The 21,777-nt window shown below is 41.0% G+C and overlaps 1 protein-coding gene across 6 annotated transcripts in view; it reads right to left on the bottom strand.

Annotated features, from left to right (window-relative positions):
• Positions 1-21,777, bottom strand: part of PLCE1 (phospholipase C epsilon 1) — a 310,555-nt gene that overhangs the window by 170,816 nt on the left and 117,962 nt on the right. For all 6 annotated transcript variants that reach the window (XM_053583635.1, XM_053583634.1, XM_053583637.1 and 3 more), the window contains one exon: positions 6,743-7,031. In XM_053583635.1, the coding sequence (XP_053439610.1) occupies positions 6,743-7,031 (289 nt within the window). The remainder of the gene's footprint in view (positions 1-6,742; positions 7,032-21,777) is intronic.

Raw genomic sequence — 21,777 nt, 5'->3', positions numbered from 1 at the left:
AAACTGGTTACATTCGAACTCTGTGCCATGTTTAGGTCACACCTGGGTGTGGAGTCACATTCCTTGGTCAGAGCTAGCATAAAGTCATAATCTTGGATCACACCTGGGTGTGGAGTCACCCTCCTAGACGATGTCTGACCACCTGTGGTCCTGAGACACAGGGTTTTTGTCCTGCACCCACCACACTTCTTGGCCCTGAGAACTACTGATACCACCTGCAACTCAACAGTCTAGTACTTTATGAATTCCCTTTAGGTGGTAAGGGCTACTTCAGCAGATCTGAAACTGAATATTAAATTTTCTCTGAAATGAGAAGTATTGTTTTATAAGTTAAGAATTCCAGATATGATCTTTTCTCTTCTTCTGACAGGCAACATGGCATTAGACTCACAGTAGGTAGTTGTTTAACGGGTATAGAACACATCCTATATTACATAAAAGCATACTTTTAAACACCAAGAAAATAATTTCAAGATCATAAAACTATTAAGTCAGGATATTTATTTAAATAAACTTAAACCTTGGAATTAGAACTATGTACTTCCCTTCCCTGCCTGGTAGGGTAATTGTTTTGATTATGAGGAAGTCAACTAAGATGTCCTTTTTTTTTTTTTTTTTGCAGTTTTTGGCCAGGGCTGGGTTTGAACCCATCGCCTCTGGTATATGGGGCTAGCGCCCTACTCCTATGAGTCACAGGTGCCGCCCCAACTAAGATGTCCTTTATAAACTAAGTTATTTATGAAGTAAAGTCACATGGCTCCAACCTGTGTGCACATTCCTACTATGACTTCTTTTTATGTACGTAGCTATTAACTTTAGAAAAAGACACAAATAGAATATACGTACTTAGGTAGTGAAAGAACAAATTGAAAACTTATTACATTTTCCCATCAGAAACAAAATATTTCTTATTTTCAAATAAAAATATTGTATCTGTAAGATATTTTTGGTTTTCATGTTAATATTTTATTTATCTTATATATGACCAATATTGATATAGTAATTCCATACAAATATACTGCACACTCAACCTGGTTAAAAATGAACAGTGCAGGGCGGCGCCTGTGGCTCAGTCGGTAAGGCGCCGGCCCCATATACCAAGGGTGGCGGGTTCAAACCCGGCCCCGGCTGAACTGCAACCAAAAAATAGCTGGGCGTTGTGGCGGGCACCTGTAGTCCCAGCTACTCGGGAGGCTGAGGCAAGAGTAATCGCTTAAGCCCAGGAGTTGGAGGTTGCTGTGAGCTGTGTGATGCCATGGGACTCTACCGAGGGCCATAAAGTAAGACTCTGTCTCTACAAAAAAAAAAAAAAAAATGAACAGTACAATTATCTTCTGCACTGCATAATTTAAGTGTGAATAATCATGTTTCATCCTGGTTATATGTAATATTTAGTCCTTTAATTTAGAAACTTTATTTGACAAATTCTCTCATTATTTTATTTATCTAATTTTGCTATTTAGTGCTATACATTACTATCAATTATCTCATCTTTTTCTTTTCTTTTTTTTTTTTCTTTTTGTAGAGACAGAGTCTCACTGTACCACCCTCGGGTAGAGTGCCGTGGCGTCACACGGCTCACAGCAACCTCTAACGCTTGGGCTTACGCGATTCTTTTGCCTTAGCCTCCCGAGCAGCTGGTACTACAGGCACCCGCCACAATGCCCGGCTAATTTATCTCATCTTTTTCTTGCTCTCTTCAGTTTATTTTGCTGATGAACATTCAGAAGAAAAAGCAGGTGATGAATTTGGAAACTTGCCACTTATTACAAATGTCAATAATTCTTTTGACTGCCATGCTGTACGGTGATAGTCCTCAAATTCTAACAAGTTTAATGCAGAGAGGGAGAAGTGGACAGAGCCAGGAAGTAGAAAGATCTTAATTGTGTCAAGTTTGTGGAAGTCCTAAGCTCTCCATGCTTGCATTAGGAGATGGCACACCCTTGTAATCACAGGCACACCCTTATGGATCAATGCCCTTAGGTTAGAAATCTCTCTCTCATTATTGGGCAAACTTTCAATTCAATAGACAGACCGTCCTTGGTAGCATCGAAGTCAGAAAATGCATATTTGTGTACTGATTGCTGACCGCTGGCTGTCTTTCTGTCTTTAATATTCCATAGACTATGGAAAACCTGCAACGCTACAAAACCCTGGTCAATCAAGCCTTGAGTTGTGACTTGACTTATGCATGATAATTGGTTGGAAATTTTCTTCTTTTGTTCTCATCTAACGTAGGCTACTGCAGCCCCATCTGGAAGTAGTAACTGCTTCTAGAAGAGGAGTTTCTCGGTTCTTTCTAACAGATTAATAGACCTAGGATGACATGCCCCTCCTTTTTTCCTCAATTATTTTTTATTGTGATAAAATACACCCTACATAATAAAATTTACTCTCTTAACATTTGTAAGTGTACAGTTCAGTGGTATTAAGTACATGCATACCGTTGTGCAACCATCTCCACCACCGATCTCCGAAACGCTTTTCATTTTGCAATACTGAAACTCTGTACCCATTAAACCCTACCTCCCCATTCCTCATACGCCTAGGCTCTGGCAGTCACCTTTCCACTTTTTGTCTCTATGATTTTGACTATTCCCAGTACCACATAGAAGCAGTATCATATAGCCTTTGTCTTCTTCCCCTTCCTTTTTCTCTACCCTTCTCAATTCCATTTAATCAAATATGATTTCTCTCATGGAAGAGGTCATTCTTTTGACTTTTTTCTTTTCCCTTTATCTCTGGGGAAAAACGAATTTAAAACTTGTCCTCTCTCCTGCCCTTCCTCATTCCATTTATAAGTATTCTATTTTAAGAAAGAAGGAAAAAGGTTACTGGGATAATCTTCTGATTCATCCATATAAATATGAGTTTTGAAGTATAATTAACCATAGCTGCCAATATTTAAAAGTTATGAAATGGCTAAACATTCTTTTCAAAATCTCCATAGAAGTGTTTACTCTGGTTGGCTCACATCTGTGATCCAAGAATTTGGGGAGACTAAGGAAGGAGAATCACTTAAGACCAGGTGTTCATAGGCTGGCCGTGGTGGCTCACACCTGTAATCCTGGGCACTCTGGGAAGCTGAGGTAGGTGGAGTGCTTGAACATAGGAGTTTGAGACCACCCTGAGCAAGAGTGAGATCTCCATCTCTACTAAAAAAGAAAAAATAGAAGAAAACTAACCAGGCATGGTCATACATGCCTGTAGTCCCAGCTACTCTGGAGGTTGAGGCAAGAGGATTGCTTGAGCCCAGAAGTTTGAGGTTGCTGTGAGTTATGACGCCATGACACTCAATCCCAGGGTGACTGAGTGAGACTCTGTATCAAAAAAAAAGAGAGACCAGGAGTTTGAGGCCAGCCTGGACAACCTAGCAAGATCCCATCTCCACACACACAAACATTTAAAAACTAAAACTAAAACTAAAAATAAAACTTTTAACTTTAACTCCAATGCTTTTTCTGGCAGGCTGATGTTCAATATTCCAACAACAGTGTTTTTCTCTTTATTCCATGGGAGGTGTACAGATTTCAATTGTGTTATGGGTTAAAGAGGTTTTTGAGGACTAGAGTCTGGGAACCAAATCAAAATGTTTAATACTGCTTCTCTAGGAAAGTATTCTAAGTTCCACATAGCTGCTGAGAAATGAACTTATAAAACACAACCCATTTATCAACTTTAGACTGAGTGTATAGTATACTCTCACCATAGATTTTCATTGGCGATTCAGAACTGAAAGCTGTTGGCCAAATCTAAGCTGCAGGAGATACAGTAAACAATAAAAGAAGCAGAGAACCAAACCACAGCAGCCAGGAAGTTCACCAGGTCCCCCGGGAGAGAATATGGCCATCGGAATTCAAGACCCACTATGTCTTCATACCCACTAGTATGCTGATCCTAGAGATTCTGTGAATACTCTGTGAGTGACTTTAAAGACCCATCTACTTTTTTGTTAACTTAATTTAAAAAATTGACAAATAAAAATTGTATATGTTAGCTCAGCACCCATAGCACAGTGGTTACGGCGCCAGCCACATGCACTGAGGCTGGCGAGTTCGAACCAAATAATAGCCGGGCATTGTGGCGGGTGCCTGTAGTCCCAGCTACATGGGAGGCTGAGGCAAGAGAATCGCTTAAGCCCCAGAGTTTGAGGTTGCTGTGAGCTGTGACACCACCGCACTCTACTGAGGGTGACACAGTGAGACTCTGTCTCAAAAAAAAAATTGTATATATTTATTATATACAACATAGTGTATTGAAAAACGCATATGTTGTGGAATGACTCAGTTGAGCTAAACGTACACTTGACCTCACATACTTACAATCTTTTATGGTGAGAAACACACCTGGTTTTGGGGTGCATATTTCCTTCCACTGCATGTTGAAGAAACATGTTTGACTAAGGCACATAAAGACTTTGAATACCAAATGGGAAGATGCTGAAATTGAAAATGTTTCTAAGAGAGCAAGCCAGAACTACAGAAATAAGCCTGGATAGGAGCAGGAGCTACCCAAGGTTATCAGAAGCCACCAAAGAGCTGCAAACAAAATGGTAGAGAAACTCCCAACTCCTGCATAAAACACCAGCATTAACATAACATGCTAGCTGAGGCTCCAATGAGTCTCAGAGCTGGGAATGTTGATCTATGAGGTTCTATTCCAAATGTGGAAGTGCAAATGGCAATCAAGGTCAAGCTTTTGCCGAGGCAATAAATGCATCAACCAACAACCTCCTCCTTTCTCCCCATAGGTCTGTGGAGAACCAGAGGCCTGTGTGCCTCAGTTGGGGAGCATGGAGATCTGTCCTTAACAATTAATGGAGAAACAAGAATGCAGCTTTTATTGGCTTTTGTTTGTTTGTGTTTGAGGTCTCCTGTTTCAGGCCAAGCTGTTCCTCATATAGAACATTAACTCCCTCTCCAAACTCTTTGAACACTTAGATTACTTCCACATTATAAGGCACTTAACTCTCTGCAGTTTCACATTATTCTTTGATTGTGTGGGGCATGCAAATCTGGTCTCTTTGTTAGGATCATAAAAACGTCTAAGGCAAGTAAACTGGCTTATACGTCATTAGGACCTCCCATAACACCTACCCACTGTGGGCTGCAGAGTGGGCATCTGACAGACACAGGCTGATTAACTAGTAGGATGAGGTCCGTATGTTATAAGCACTGAAGTGACACCAAGGCCGATGTCAGTCTTAGTCCAATTTCCTTGGAGGAGCATGAGGGAGAATGTGAGGCCGGCAGTCTCTGGGAGCCACGTCTGAGTGGAGGAACCTTGAATCTTGTGCAGAGGGATTGTTTGGCCCTAGAGACTATAACTTCATAACTGTAGGCACTGTCTTTTTCCCTTTGCAATACCTAGCACCTAGTAGGGGCTCAAAGAAATATGCTGAATGGATGAAAGATACATGATGCCAAGTTTCTTCCCACTAGTCTCCTGGTGGAAGTGCAAATGGCAATGTTCTCACAGGTTGTGTTTTCCTTCTTTAATCATTTTATAACTGATCCCCAGAAGTTAAGACAACTCCAGGAAACAAACCAACATGGCAGGCAACATGGCACACACAGGGGGCTAGTGGTGTTTTTTTTTCTTTTTTTTAAGACAGAACCTCAAGCTATTGCCCTGGGTAGAGTGCCATGGCATCACAGCTCACAGCAACCTCCAACTCCTGGGCTTAAGTGATTCTCTTGCCTCAGCCTCCCAAGTAGCTGGGACTATAGGCGCCCACCATAACACTTGGCTATTTTTTGGTTGTAGTTGCTATTGTTTGGTGGCCCCAGGCCAGATTCGAACCCACCAGCTCTGATGTATGTGGCTGGTGCCTTAGCCACTTGAGCTACAGGCGCCACCCTGTGGTGGTCTTTTTGAGTCTGCACAGGGTGTGTGGCGCAAGGGTGGGGGAGGTGATGATGAAGGAGGAAGGTCACTGGCCCACTAGCCCTGACCAGGGACATTGGCTGCTCTCCTTGGGGCAAGTGGCCAGATGTTAGACGGTGCTGTTGGCAACCCCCAGGCAGTGGAACGTTGCTGTGCTTGGTCCCTGTCTGGCTGGCAGCGTCCTGCCAGGGAAGGCTGCCAGGTGGCTTGGGACAGTGGTGCAGTGCATATCTCCAAGATTCTTTGGTGCACTGCCATTTCTGACTTCTGACCTGTCTTTCAGCTATTCATGGGAAATAACTTGGAGGTTCAAATACTAAGGGACCCCATTTTTTCCATTGGCTTTCATTTTTCAGCAGGATGCCTGCCTAGTGTATCCTTTAGATGGGAGTCACTGGAAGCTGGGCTTTCTGGCCAATAGGAACCTATGGATTCTGTGCATGAAGGAGATCTATACTTCACTCTGCTCCTAACCATGATTTTTCAATTTGGCCACAATGCCAATATTTGTTGACTAGCATCTGATCACAGTAATTGACACTTGTCATCAACTACCATTAGGAGAAACCACCTTCTGGCTGAATAATTGTTTTAAAAAATTAAAGATAGCATTTTAACCATGTACTTCTTTTTTGAAAAAGAAATTTCAAAATTTTAATTATTATTATTTTGAATGTTTTAGCTTTAAGGGATTTTAATAAGAAACTACTTTTTTTGTATTGTCTTAAAGCAGCTATTCTTACTTAAAGTCGCTGATATGTGAACTTAATTTCCCAGAGGGAGATGTCTACATGGTAACTTAGATTCTCCTCTGTACTCAAAGGTGAGAAGTTATAAGCAAAACTCCAAATATTACCTTTCAGCATCATTCGTCCGATGGATCCTCCGAAAGTGTTGAGAAGGCCACTTCTTGCGCCTAAAGACGTGGTTGCTTCTAGCAGAGCACCGGTGATGTACTGAGATAAGGAAGTCCTTTGGAGGGTGGCACGGTACTCACATACAGTGTCTCGGACACATGGCTTTAAGCACGGACCAATACTAATCCTTCCATGGGCTGTCTCAGAGGCTGAGAGGTTTGTGAAAAACTGGAGTAGGGATCCAACTGTATCTTCTGTTTCTTTTCCCCTTCTCACTGCATTGTAGATCTGTGAATAGCACAAAGTACAGGAAGTATTCATCTAGTTTCTTAGAAAAGCAAATTAACTTGTTGACAAAATGCCAAGATGACTTATTAAGAAAGAAGGCTCAGTTGCTCCAAGTGCAAACACTCCCGAACACTGGGCTCATGCATTAACCTGAACATTCTACAGACACCATTTATTTGGAAAAGCTGTGTGTAGATGAACTAGGCCATTCAAACAACTCTGCTATCAAACAGAGCACTTACAATTTTTGTACTGACCAAAAATATATTCGGCTCAAATTTCTCCTCCTCCTCAACAGAGCAAAGCTCTTCTGCAGAGAGAGGAGGGCAAACCATTCCTTTCTGTCCTAGGGACCCTACTGAAGAACTGTCCCAATCTGTCTGCCTCCCTGGAAAGCTTCAGCTTTCCCCAGTTCATGGAAAATCTTTTCTCCATGCCCAAACTGAAATGAGGATGAGAGGATCATTAGGAAAGAGAATGTCTCTATTCCTCTCTTAGGCATAATCCTTCAAATATCAGCTGAGATCAAAGTCTTTGAATCCTTTTCTTTCTTCTCCTCCCTCACCTGCTACATCTTTTCTTATTCTCATTTCTGTGACCTCTGTGAAGTCTCTGAAATAGACTAGTACCCACCTTTCCTGAAGTCGTTCCTATTCCTCTCTTATCGTCCCTGCCTTGTTCTGTGTCTCCCCTTCCACCTCTAGCCTTCAGGCAGTTATAATGCCATAGAAAGATGCCAACAAGTAGCTAATGTAGGGGGCCACAATTGTTTGCCATGGGACAGAGTCAGCCAACAGAACTATTTCAACTGACACAAATCAAGGAAGTTTACGTACACTTCTGAAATTGCAGCATCTCCCATAACATGGGACAAATTGGTAACAATAGATTGTATGGTAACAATAGTGTTAGTGGCTAGACTTCTGCCATTAGATGGGGCTAGACTTTCTCCACATGGTGCAAGTCCTCACCACTGACTAGAGATCTGGTCCCACTAACAAATGTGTTTAATGAGACAAGGATATATTGTTGTAATAAGACTTGGATATGGATACTTGCAGCAAACATGACCCAAGCTCCTCCACTGTGTCCTCTGTGTGATCTTATCTGGGCTGGTTGCTAAAAATACAAAGAGAAAGCCACAGTGCCTGCTCTCAAAAGGTATTGGCACTCACTTCCATGAAACATTAATAAATATACATAAATGCTATGGATATATTAAGTAATCATTTGCCATCACTATCTTGTGTCCAGGTTTCCAAACTTGTCTGAATAAATAAAGATGAAGCACTCTATAAACAAAGCTCTGTGCTGCCATCACTGTTGCTAACACCCCCCCACCACAAAGAACCAGAAAGAGATTAAAAATGCCTTCCGGCTTATCAATATTCTCAATTAATGTGAATGGTTTAAACTGTCCTCTAAAGAGGCACAGGTTGGCTGAATGGATACAAAAACTCAAGCCAGATATCTGCTGCATACAAGAATCACATCTTACATTAAAAGACAAATATAGACTCAAGGTGAAGGGATGGTCATCTATATTCCAGGCAAATGGAAAGCAGAAAAAAGCAGGCATTGCAATCTGTTCACAGATGCAATAGGCTTTAAACCAACCAAAATAAGGAAGGATAAGGATGGACACTTCAGATTTGTTAAAGGTAATACTCAATATGATGAGATCTCTATTATTAATATTTATGCACCCAACCACAACACACCTCAATTTATAAGAGAAACTCTAACAGACATGAGCAACTCGATTTCCTCCACTTCCATAGTAGTTGGAGATTTTAACACCCCTTTAGCAGTGCTGGATAGATCCTCCAAAAAGAAGCTAAGCAAATAAATCTTAGATTTAAACTCAACCATTCAACATCTGGACTTAACAGACATCTACAGAACATTTCATCCCAACAGAACTGAATACACATTCTTCTCATCAGCCCACGGAACATACTCCAAAATTGACCACATCCTAGGCCACAAATCTAACCTCAGCAAATTTTAAAAAATAGAAATTATTCCTTGCATCTTCTCAGACCATCATGGAATAAAAGTTGAACTAAATAACAACAGGAACCTGCATACCCATACAAAAACATGGAAGCTAAACAACCTTATGCTGAAAGATAGATGGGTTATAGACGAGATTAAGAAGGAAATCACCAAATTCTTGGAACAAAACAACAATCAAGACACGAATTACCAGAACCTCTGGGATACTGCAAAGGCAGTCCTAAGAGGAAAATTTATAGCACTGCAAGCCTTCCTCAAGAAAACAGAAAAAGAGGACGTTAATAACTTAATGAGACATCTCAAGCAACTGGAGAAGGAAGAACACTTCAAACCCAACAGAAGAAAAGAAATAACCAAAATCAGAGCAGAATGAAATGAAATTGAAAACAAAAGAATTATACAACAGATCAATAAATCCAAAAGTTGGTTTTTTGAAAAGATCAAAAAAACAGGTAAACATTTGGTCAACCTAACCAGGAAAAAAAGAGTAAAATCTCTAATTTCATCAATCAGAAATGGTAAAGGTGAAATAACAACAGACCCCTCAGAAATTAAAAAAATCCTTAACGAATACTACAAGAAACTCTACTCTCAGAAATACGAAAATCTGAAAGAAATCAACCAATACCAGGAAGTATACCACCTACCAAGCCTTAGCCAGAATGAAATGGAAATGTTGAACAGGCCTATATCAAGTTCTGAAATAGCATCAACTATACAAAACCTCCCTAAAAAGAAAAGCCCAGGACCAGATGGCTTTACATCAGAATTCTACCAAACCTTTAAAGAAGAACTAGTACCTATACTACTAAACCTCTTCCAAAATATAGAAAAAGAAGGAAAATTACCCAACACATTCTACGAAGCAAACATCACCTTGATCCCCAAACCAAGGGAAAGACCCAACAAGAAAAGAAAATTATAGACCAATATCACTAATGAATATTGATGCTAAAATACTCAATAAGATCCTAACAAACAGAATCCAAGAACACATCAAAAAAATTATACACCATGACCAAGTGGGATTTATCCCAGGGTCTCAAGGCTGGTTCAATATACGTAAATCTATAAATGTAATTCAACACATAAACAAACTAAAAAATAAGGACCATATGATTCTTTCAATTGATGCAGAAAAAGCTTTTGATAATATCCAGCATCATTTCATGATCAGAACACTTAAGAAAATTGGTATAGAAGGAACATTTCTTAAACTAATAGAGGCCATCTACAGCAAACCCACAGCCAATATCGTACTGAATGGAGTTAAATTGAAATCATTTTCACTTAGATCAGGAACCAGGCAAGGTTGCCCATTGTCTCCATTGCTCTTTAACATTGTAATGGAAGTTTTAGCCATTGCAATTAGGGAAGAAAAGGTGATCAAGGGTATCCACATAGGGTCAGAAGAGATCAAACTTTCACTCTTCGCAGATGATATGATCATATATCTGGAAAACACTAGGGATTCTACTACAAAACTTTTAGAAGTGATCAAGGAATTCAGCAATGTCTTAGGCTACAAAATCAACACCCATAAATCTGTAGCCTTTATATATACCAACAATAACCAAGCTGAAAAAACAGTCAAGGACTCTATTCCTTTCACAGTGGTCTCAAAGAAGATGAAATATTTGGGAGTATACCTAAGAAAGGATGTGAAAGATCTCTACAAAGAGAACTATGAAACTTTAAGAAAAGAAATAGCTGAAGATGATAACAGATGGAAAAACATACCATGCTCATGGCTGGGAAGAATCAACATTGTTAAAATGTCCATACTACCCAAAGCAATATACAATTTTAATGCAATGCCCATTAAAGCTCCATTGTCATATTTTAAAGCTCTTGAAAAAATAAGACTCTGTTTTATATGGAATCAGAAAAAAACCTCGAATAGCCAAAACATTACTCAGCAATAAAAACAAAACAGGAGGATTCACGCTACCAGACCTGAGACTGTACTATAAATCCATAGTGATCAAAACAGCATGGTACTGGCACAAAAACAGAGAAGTAGATGTCTGGAACAGAATAGAGAACCAAGAGATGAATCCAGCTACTTACCATTATTTGATCTTTAACAAGCCAATTAAAAACATTCAGTGGGGAAAAGATTCCCTATTTAACAAATGGTGCTGGGTAAACTGGCTGGCAACCTGTAGAAGATTGAAACTGGACCCACACCTTTCACCATTAACTAAGACAGACTCTCACTGGATAAAAAATTTAAACTTAATACATGAAACTATAAAAATACTTGAAGAAAGTGCAGGGAAAACTCTTGAAGGAATAGGCCTGGGTGAATATTTTATGAGGAGGACTCCCCAGGCAATTGAAGCGTGTCAAAAATACACTACTGGGACCTGATCAAACTAAAAAGCTTCTGCACAGCCAAGAACATAGTAAGTAAAGCAAGCAGACAGCCCTCAGAATGGGAGAAAATATTTGCAGGTTATACCTCCGATAAAGGTCTAATAACCAGAATCCACAGAGAACTCAAACGTATTAGCAAGAAAAGAACACGTGACCCCATCTCAGGGTGGGCAAGGGATTTGAAGAGAAACTTCTCTAAAGAAGACAGACACACGATCTACAAACACATGAAGAAAAGCTCTTCATCCTTAATCATCAGAGAAATGCAAATCAAAACTACTTTGAGATATCACCTAACCCCAGTAAGAGTAGCCCACATAACAAAATCCCAAAACCAGAGATGTTGGCGTGGATGTGGAGAAAAGGGCACACTTCTGCACTGCTGGTGGGAATGCACACTAATACGTTCCTTCTGGAAGGATGTTTGGAGAATACTTAGAGATCTAAATATAGACCTGCCATACGATCCTGTAATTCCTTTACTAGGTTTATACCCAGAAGACCAAAAGTCACAATATAACAAAGACATCTGTACCAGAATGTTTATTGCAGCCCAATTCATAATTGCTAAGTCATGGAAGAAGCCCAAGTGTCCATCGACCCACGAATGGACTAGCAAATTGTGGTACATGTATACCATGGAATGTTATGCAGCCTTAAAGAAAGATGGAGACTTTACCTCTTTCATGTTTACATGGATGGAGCTGGAACATATTCTTCTTAGCAAAGTATCTCAGAAATGGAAGAAAAAGTATCCAATGTACTCAGCTCTACTATGATGCTAAATTACAGCTTTCACATGAAGGCTATAACCCAACTATAGCACAAGACTATGGGGAAAGGGCCAAGGAAGGGGAGGGGAGGGGGGAGGTTTTGGTGGAGGGAGGGTAATGAGTGGGGCCACATCTACAGTGCATCTTAGAATGGGTACAGGTGAAACTTACTAAATGCAGAATACAAATGCCTGCATACGGTAACTAAGACAATGCCATGAAGGCTACGTTGAACAGTTTGATGAGAATATTTCAGATTCTATATGAAACCTGCACATTGTACCTTTTGATTGCACTAATGTACACAGCTATGATTTAACAATAAAAATAAATAAATTTAAAAATGCCTTTCTACACCTACACTAACACATCCCTGTCATACCAACACTAAAAGAACAGAATTCAAAGTGCTTGATGAAAATGCTAAAGTGTGGACAAAGTGGTGGTAGATATGCTTGTGAAACTCGGGTTATTATCTTTTACAAGACCCACCCACTAACTAAAAAGGAGAAGTCATGGAAAATCCCACAGATGCAGAGTGTGAAGAGGAAGCAGCAGAGACCAGGCGTCACGAGTGTGGCTCTGGAGCATTGGTTTGAATCCTAGCTCCCCAGCTTCCCAGATGTGTGACCTTGGATAAGTTGCTTTAGCATTCTGTGCCTCAGTTTCCTTTTCTCTAGTATGGGAATATAATAATATATAATCTGCCTCATAATGTTGTGGCTGGAATTATAAGCTTTGATAAATGTAATATAATTAGAATAGCACCTGGCACTTAGTAAATGCTCGATAAATATTAGTTTTTATCATGATGGTGACAGAGATGATTGTGGTAGAATACACAAATAGCTATGAATTATTTCGCTGACTCTGGGCTGGCACTGTGATTTGCTTAACTAAATGAAATTTAGCAAACATGATGCAAGCAGAGTCTTAGAAAATAACTTGAGCATTGGACTTTCCTCTCTCATGTTGCTTTTGGGACTTATACAACAACTACCATGTGAAGAAGCCTGAACTAGCTTGCTGGAGGATAAGAGACCTTGGCCCAGTCACTCCTGACACCTGGCTGATAGCCTGCTAACACCCAGACACAAAGCAAGGACACCCTAGATCACCAACTGACAGTCTAACCACACCACAGAGAAAGCCCAGCAGAAATCAGTTGCCAGACTAGAAGAACTATCCAGCCAATTCACAGAATCATGGGCTAAGGAAATGATTATTGCAAAAAGTCATTAACTTTTAGGAGTGCTTTGTTACAAAGCAAAAGTTATTTGACACAGAGATGTTGAGTTGGGCACAATGCTCAGGATGTTAATCATATAACAACTGAATCCACCCACTAACCTTAGGAGGTTGATTCATTCTGTAGATGGAAAAGTAAGCCTAGAGAGGTAGAGAAATGCAATCAACCTTACACAGTGAGTAACAGGCTAACCCAGAATTAAAACCCAGTTTTCTCTAATTCTGTGGTCCACTTTCTCCATCACACAGCACATTGTCACACCCACAGCCCAAGAGTAGGATTCAAGATCACATAGTTACCTGGCAAGAGGTTTAAGTAACATTTACAGTGTCCTAGTTATTGTTTTTGTTTGTGCTAATTCCCTTAATGGTGACCCTAAATTACTTTCAAAAATAGTCAAGTCATGGCTAAGGAAGGACCAAATACTTTTCCTTGACATAGAGATTTATGGTTTTAAATTATAAAGTACAAAAATACATACAAGCTTTATCTCATTTGATTAGTGTGGTAATGGAAAGTGCTGAAAACTAGACAGGCTACTGCCATATATGGGCCACATCTTTTTTGAAATATAGCAACCATTTACAACATGGCATCTAAGCTTGCTCAACAGTTATGTGTCCATTCATTCAGTCAACAATTGATTTATATTTACTGAGCACATACATTATGCTGAGCCCAACTGCTAAGCAAGAACAGCTTCTTTATAAAGGGGAAGGGTTATTAATAATGAAGTAGTACAAGAAGTTAATAAAAATATTGCAGACTATCATACATAGTCAAGATATAGCTTGGACATAGACTCTACAGAACTTGCTGAAGTTAATGGAAGTGAGAAAAGAAAAGGAGTCAAAGTTACTACATTTGGTCATTGTTAAGTTCTTAGAGATGTAAGCTGTATAGAGAGAGCTCGGGGTTGTAGTCAGTGCCTCTCATGGTTCCTAGGTTCAACAACTGCTGTGAACTACAAATGGATCTTTTCCGTGGAATTATGCTTTTCTCATACAACAGGTTGTGGGGATGAGATGGCCTGAAGTGGTCTGAGAAAAATGACCTTGACATGATAAAGCTGTTTAATGCTTAGACAACACTTTCATAAACACTTAAAAAGCATTATTTGTAGTTCCTTGTGACTCATGAAAGAGGGATGGTTTGTAGAAACCAGCACTACTAGGACATGAAGTGCAGGCCCAAAACAAAATAAAACAAACACACTGAGGCTGAAGAGAGCTGGGGTAATTCAGATGGAAACAAAGCTAAATACTTTCATGTACTAACAGGCATATAGCAGCCAGACACTTCACATCTGCAGCCCTCACCCAGAAGGAGAGCTCTGTACAGCCAGAACGGGCTTTGCCTCACCTTTACTTCTGCTAGAGTCAAAGAGGGTATTGTCAAAGGGGAGTCAATTTCATACTTGCTCTGTTTCAAAGCTGTCTTTCCGGGATCAGAGATGTGAAAAATTATAAGGTTCCAAGATCTGTTGTCATATCTTCTGAAATCTTTGAATAAGAAGAATGTGTTACATAGGGATCCACTGACTCAATAATAATAATTGCTATATTTATTGAATGCATAAAATGAACTAGGCACTGAGCCTTGAGACATGATTTCAATTCAACCTCAGAATAGCTTTATGGAGAGGTCCTACTATTATTAATTTAAAATTAAGGAACTGGCTGGGGTGCTGGCACTCACATTTCTAATCTTAGCACTCTGGAAGGCTAAGGAAGGAGGATTGCTTGAGCCCTGGAGTTTGAGGTTGCAGTGAGTTATGATAGCACCACTACACACCAGCCTGGATGACAGACTGAGGCCCTGTCTCTAAAAAAATAAATTAATTAAAATAAGGAAACAAATGTGTACACAGCTGGGACTTAGCATCAGGACTGTCCACCTCTAAGCCACGGCTGCTAATCAAACCAAACAGGGAATCCTACTGCAGATGTCAAAGGAAGCACTTTCAAGAGAAGGGTGATTGTAGTCACTATCCCTCCATCTCTCTTTGTTTATGGTTTATTTTCTCTTTCTCCCACTAGAACATCAGCTTCATGAGAACTTTCTCTTCTTCACTGCTATATCTCCAGTGTCAAGAAGACTGGCTGGCTGTCTAATGGCAGCCTAATGATAGGCTGTCATTAAATAGTTCTTAAATGAATGAATCTCTTGATCCCATGTCTTCACCAAAAACTTGACTAGAATCCTCTAATTTTTTGGCCATCAGATCCATGTGATGAATCTATGAACGATACAGTAGTTGTATTGTTACCTGTATTTGCTGAACACCAGATCCATAAATCACATGAAATGGCATCTAATCTTTTCAAAATATTCAGAATAGGTGTAGCCAAAGGAGACTTTAATGACTAATAACCATGCTGAGAAATTCGCCAATAGTTTAGCATTATTCTATCATTAGAGTCAAGAGTACTTAATCTGATCCATTTTCCATCCTAATTTTTCATAGAAATGATACTCTGGATGGATCATGGTGTTGAAAAGACAACAAGGATATGGATTCACATATTCTCTAAATCAACTTAATTCAACAAATATTGAATTTCAATTATAGAGACTATAGTACATGCTTTAGACCAAAGATTCAAAAATGAAAAAAGATAGACTCTTCCCTGGAGAGACCCACAGTCTGTTGGGAACTGTGTGATGCGGGGAAAATGACCACCATCCCCTCCTCCCACCCCAGTTCCCTTATCTTTAACATGAAGGGGCCAGCCAACATTACCTCCAAGGTCCTTCTTAGTGTTACTGTTCTATGATCTATGCTTCCTCACCTTTTAAGTAGGGGGTGGAAGTTATTCATTAACCTTAGTTTTGATGATTACTTTGATCATCATCATTTTCCATTACTGTTCTTCAGTTTCCCTCCCTCTTATCAGTATTCTCCTTCAATACCAATGCTTATTTCTCACTAGTGACATACATCTACTTCTAATAGCAACCTCACTGTCTCCATAATGTGGTTCTTAAGGTATCCTGAGCTAGAAAAATAACGGCACTTATTTGAACTCTGTGTTGACTAAGAGTTAATAAATGGTAACGCGGTAAGGGCCTCTCTCATGTTATGTAGTAGAAGAGCTCTGGTTTAGAGAGTGCTATGGTTTAGAAACCCCTTTTACTCTTTTCATGGACCCCTTTTCTTTTTTTATTTTATTTATTTTGTTCAGCCAAGGTTTCATTCTGTTGCCCCAGGCTGGAGTGGCATGGTATCAGCCTAGCTCACTGCAACCTTAAACTCCTGGTTCAAGCCATCCTCCTGCCTCAGCCTCCCTAGTAGCTGGGACTACAGGCGCATGCCAATTTTTATATTTTTAGTAGAGACAGTCTTGTTCTTCCTCAGTGTGGTCTCAATCTCCTGAGCTCAAGTGATCCTCCTGCCTCAGCCTCCTAGAGTGCTAGGATTATAGGTGTGGGCCACTGTACCTGGGATTGACCTTCCCTTTTTTAATTTAGGATTCTAGAAGCCATGTTCTAGAAGGTTGAATATACTGGAAATTTCATTTCTGATGAATGTCTGTGAGTACACAAAATGCAATGGTATAAGAATTGCCAAATTTCCTAAATATGCAACAAAAATGTTGAGGCTCTAGGAAGGGGTGGTCAATGCAATGGTTTGGAGAGCTGTGTGGCTGGGACAGGGAGAAGGATTTTGGTAGCAGGCTGCGGTTTCCTCTGCTCTTGATCCCACATTCCATCCAAAAGCCTGAGCAGAAAATTCCATTCTACTGAGAGTGTTCGGACTATGCACGAGACACTGACCAAACAGAACTCCAGAGAGCCAAAAATAAAGGCTTTGCTAAGACCGGGCCAATTAACTAGAGCTATTCCACAGGCTTCTATGGGGAGTAAGCTGAATCTTCACTGAGGATACTTGGTAACTTGGGAATTGCATAACCACTACTGCCCTTCTATACAACTTCTTCCAATCCATATTTTACCCTTTCATTAACATTTTGCCTCCTGCAGGTAGCCTTCCCTGGGCTCCAGCAGGACATAATTATCTTCTTTTCTATGCTGTAATCATGCTTTATACAAAACTCCAGTGGCACTTTCTGTAAAGTATGGAAATTACTGTTTATTCCCTAACAAGGCTGTAAGTTTCCACAAGGGCAGGGACCACATCTCATTCAACATTTTGTTCCGCGCAGGGCACACTGCTTAGCATACTGCAAGCAATGGAGAAATAATTGACGTCTTAGAGCCACGGTCCTCATGGCCACTAGACCAGCAGCATCATCATCACCCAGGAATTTATTAAAAATGCAAATTCTTAGGTCCCATCCCAGACCTACTGAGTTAAAAACTCTGGGTCTGGGACCCAGAAATCTCTGTTTTAACAAGGCCTCCTAGTGATTCCTGCTAAAGTTTGAAAACCACTATCTCAGACTTTAAGAAAAAACAAAGTAACTTTTATCTCTGACTATACTTTTCAGTATATTTGTATCATCTCCCTTTTTAGAGTGGGAGCTACTGAGGGCAGGACCGAAGGCCTATTCATGTCCAAACTCCCCACAGCTCCTAGCTCAGAGTCCAGCACAGGGCAAAATGCAACAAACGCTGGCTCGAGTGAGGGACATCTCTGGCAGGAACTCCCCATGGCTGTGAATGTAACAGGCCTTTCTGTAAGTGGTGATTCCAGCTTAATATTTCCGAAGATGAATCATGTCTGAGATATTAATTCTAATGGGAATTACCATGCAGATGAATCATATTGTAATGAGAAAACCTGGCTGCCAAGGGAGCCTCTTGAAAAGTAAAAATTAAATCAGGACAAATGGATTATGTTGTTAGGCTTGTGATGTCAGGTCATGAATTAGGCCCACAGAAGGGACTTAATGACCTGAACTACCAGGCTCCTTGCAGCTCTAAGGAACATGGGTCAATTAATGAGTCACATGGGGACAAAGCCCCTGCAAGACCAAAAAAAAAAAAAAAAAAAACCCCAAAAACAAAAACTTTCATAAATCCTGTAGACTGTGATTCCTGGCTCAGAGGCTCAGGGGCAGTGTTCCTACTAAGCTGCACATGTGTGATGCTGTAAGGAACAGGAAGTTCCTGATGTCCTAGAGCTCTGGGCTGCTGCATGTCCACAACAAGTGAAGGGGACAGGACCAGGCTTTTGGCTTTCTGTGCCCTAGCCCTTCATTGCCTAAATTCCTGCTCACCTTGTCCAGGTCTCTAACCTTCTTCCCTCTGCCAGACTGGAGAGGACCAGTGCGGCTTCTATCTTCTTCTATCTTCTATCTTCTCCCAGTAGCCACTTTCTGCCTGGGTCATTGCTTCTGGACCAACACTACATTTCCTTTCTCTTTTCTTAATCTCCTGTCTGCCTGAAGATGGCTTGAGGCTGAGGCTGACCTGGAACACACTGCTCTGACAACCAGAGATGGGTCAGCAGAGTGCCAGGCCTCTGGATGGAATGGAAAGAGATGCATCACCCTGAACATGTTGTACTCCTGGTGCTACCATTGAGTAGCAGAAAAAAGGAACTGGTGTTTCTTTAATTGAGATAAGCAAGGTTGTTATAAACAAGGATTCAAAGAGGTACAGTGGCAAGGAGTTCCTTTGTCTCAATTTCACTAGCCCTGAGTATCCTAAAAATGCTATCATAATAGCATGAGTGCCTGAATCTTTAGAGCTCCAAAGCTATGCCTAGTAGTCGAAGGACCTCAGACAATTTCCCACCCCCAGAATCCATCACCACCCACTTCCACTCCTCCTGGTTATTCACAGGCATTCCCAAGGTGGTGGGACTCTCCTGTGCTCAGGGATAAGCTTTCCTCTGTCCTTTCCCTCAGCTCCCCTTGTTTAGGTACCTGGACTGGCCTCTGAAGCAGAGCCAGCCTCTGCCCTTGTGGGTTGGGCCTCCTGCATGTGAACTCATGCAGAGATTTCTGGGTGTTTTCTTTCTTTTTTCTCTTTTCTTTCTTTTTTTTTTTTTTTGCAGTTTCTGGCCAGGGCATATGGGGCCGGCACCCTATTCCTTTGAGCCACAGGCGCCACCCCAATTTCTGGGTATTTTCTGGTGTACAAATCCCCAGACAACCACACTTGGGATTCAGTTTGGAGATAGTAAACTCATTCTGCTATAAATACAAAGCCTTGGCACAGCGCTTGGCCTGTATGTGGTAGTCAATAGATGAGAGCTTGCCGGTGTTCTTGGTTATTCCAGGACTTACAGAGCCTCTCTCTGCCCAAGTTTCTTCCTTTCCCTCACTGCCTGCTCTCTTCTGTCCCTCTAGGTTGCTCCAGGAGGTGTTTTCTCCAACTATCTCTTGTCTCCATGGTTTCTTCATTGCCAAAATTTCTTAGTCTGCCTCACTTGCGTATCCTCCATTTTTCTTTGGAATCTCATCCTATTTCTTCCTTCTCTGCCCTGATCTCCCTACCTTCCTCACCATCCCTTCCTCTCTTCCCTTTATTCCCATTGTCCATGTCTCTTCTCTATCCTTCATTTCTTTTCACTGTATTTTGATCTGGATCTTCTGAGCAACATTGGCAGTGGCAAAGAAAGGGAATGGGAATGGGGAAGGAATGCCGAGTAGCAGGGCCTACAAGCAGAGACCCTCCTCTAATTATTAGTGGACACTGCTTATCAGTATTGAATGCACCATATTTATTTTATTTCCTGAAAAACTCCAGTGATTTAATTCTTGAAGTATTCACATGAGAGCCAAATGAATGGTCACAAGAGAGCATCTAGGGACGTTCCTCTCCTAATCCCCTGAGGAACAGGAACTCAGTAGTTGGGCCACCCTTGGGCCCACCCTTACAAACAGAACCCAACATGATGAACCTCCGGTCCTTATTAACTGAGCTGCTGCAGGAATGATGAACCCACTTCAGAGCCTTGTGAAGACCTTACAGCTCCCAGTAAGACCTGAGAGCTGTTTAGGACAGAGCTGTCTAGGCTTCATCCCAGGTAGAACCAGACTTCATAACTTGTTAGTGAACATACTTCAGGCACAGCAAATGGAATAGACAAGGTTAAACAATTAAGTTTGCTAGCTCGTCCTAGAAAAAGTGCTATAATACCTTGTTGCTGAATATCACTATGGTCACCTTTGATGTACTCCCCTTGGGAAGCTGTGCACTGAGGCCAGCACCTAGTCCATCCTTAAAAGCGGTTTTGGATCTCTTTTTCTGGAATGGCCATCGGAGCTAAATGAGGCCAAGAATTAAGTTCGTGAACTCATCCTAGAAAAAGTGCTTTGAGAGGTGGACTAGGCGTTGGCATCCAGGTACAGATTCCCAAGGGGAGTACTTCACAGATGATCCTAGTGATTTTCAGCAGTGAAGTATGTAGCACTTGTTCTAGGATAAGTTCATGAACTTAATTGTCAGGGCTTGTGGGTAAGTAAATAGCGATCACCAGTTTGCCAGGGACCAGAATTATCACCAAGCTGGGATAGGGCAGGAGGACAAGAAAACTGGCAGAGAAATTGTTGGGTCTAGAGAGAAAAAGGCAGCAGGGGCCTGGATAAGATGGAGAAGTGAGGGAGGGGACAGAATAGAAGGCCAGGCCAGCTGGATGGGGAATCCCAGGCTCCACATCCAAGTGCCCATCTGAGGGAATCCTCTGAGAAGCTGGGACCAGCATTCAAGGCAGACGTGAACGAAATCTTTGCCTGCATTATAATTTCTGAAGGATAAGACATTTGTGCCTAAGAATGTCTTCCCTGCTTGGACTCCGTTCATTCACTCATTCAATAAATATTTACTGAATGTCTATTTTGTGCCAAATAGCTTGCCAGGAGCTAAAGACAAAATGATGAATAAAGCAGCCTTTTGTCCTCAGGAAAGTTCCTGAGTATCAGGGAAGGTAGGCAAGAAAAGGGCAATTACAGCATGTAATTCTACAATGGTGTAGCGCAAAGTGCTTCAGAAACACATGGAAGGTTTTCTTAGGAGGTAACCTGTAAAACACAAACTGAAGATAATAAGAGTTAGCCAGGAGGATAAGAGAAGGGGAAATAGAGGAAACAGTGTGTGCAAACTAGCTTCCATATGGTTGAAGCTCAAAGATTGAGCAATGGTTTGGGGGAGATAAACTGAGCCCTTCTGAGTCCTTAGAATTAGATGCAATTCTATCCCAGAACCATTTCCATTCACAGACATTTCCTAAGCAAAACACAATGGAAATACATAAAGCTAGACAAAGGTGAGACCTCCTATGACTGAGAACATCCGTCGCCTTCCAGAGTACTGCTAAGTACTGACAGTGCTACCTGAACAAGACAGTCTCTGCTCTTAAAGCACCAATGGGATAGAGATGATCACTTCTAAGATTTCTTAGCATGGTGGTTTC

This window comes from Nycticebus coucang, chromosome 3 (genome assembly GCF_027406575.1).
Source record: "Nycticebus coucang isolate mNycCou1 chromosome 3, mNycCou1.pri, whole genome shotgun sequence".
Lineage (NCBI taxonomy): Eukaryota > Metazoa > Chordata > Mammalia > Primates > Lorisidae > Nycticebus > Nycticebus coucang.
Note: the sequence above shows the minus strand (reverse complement) of the source record. Positions and strands in the feature narration are given on the sequence as shown.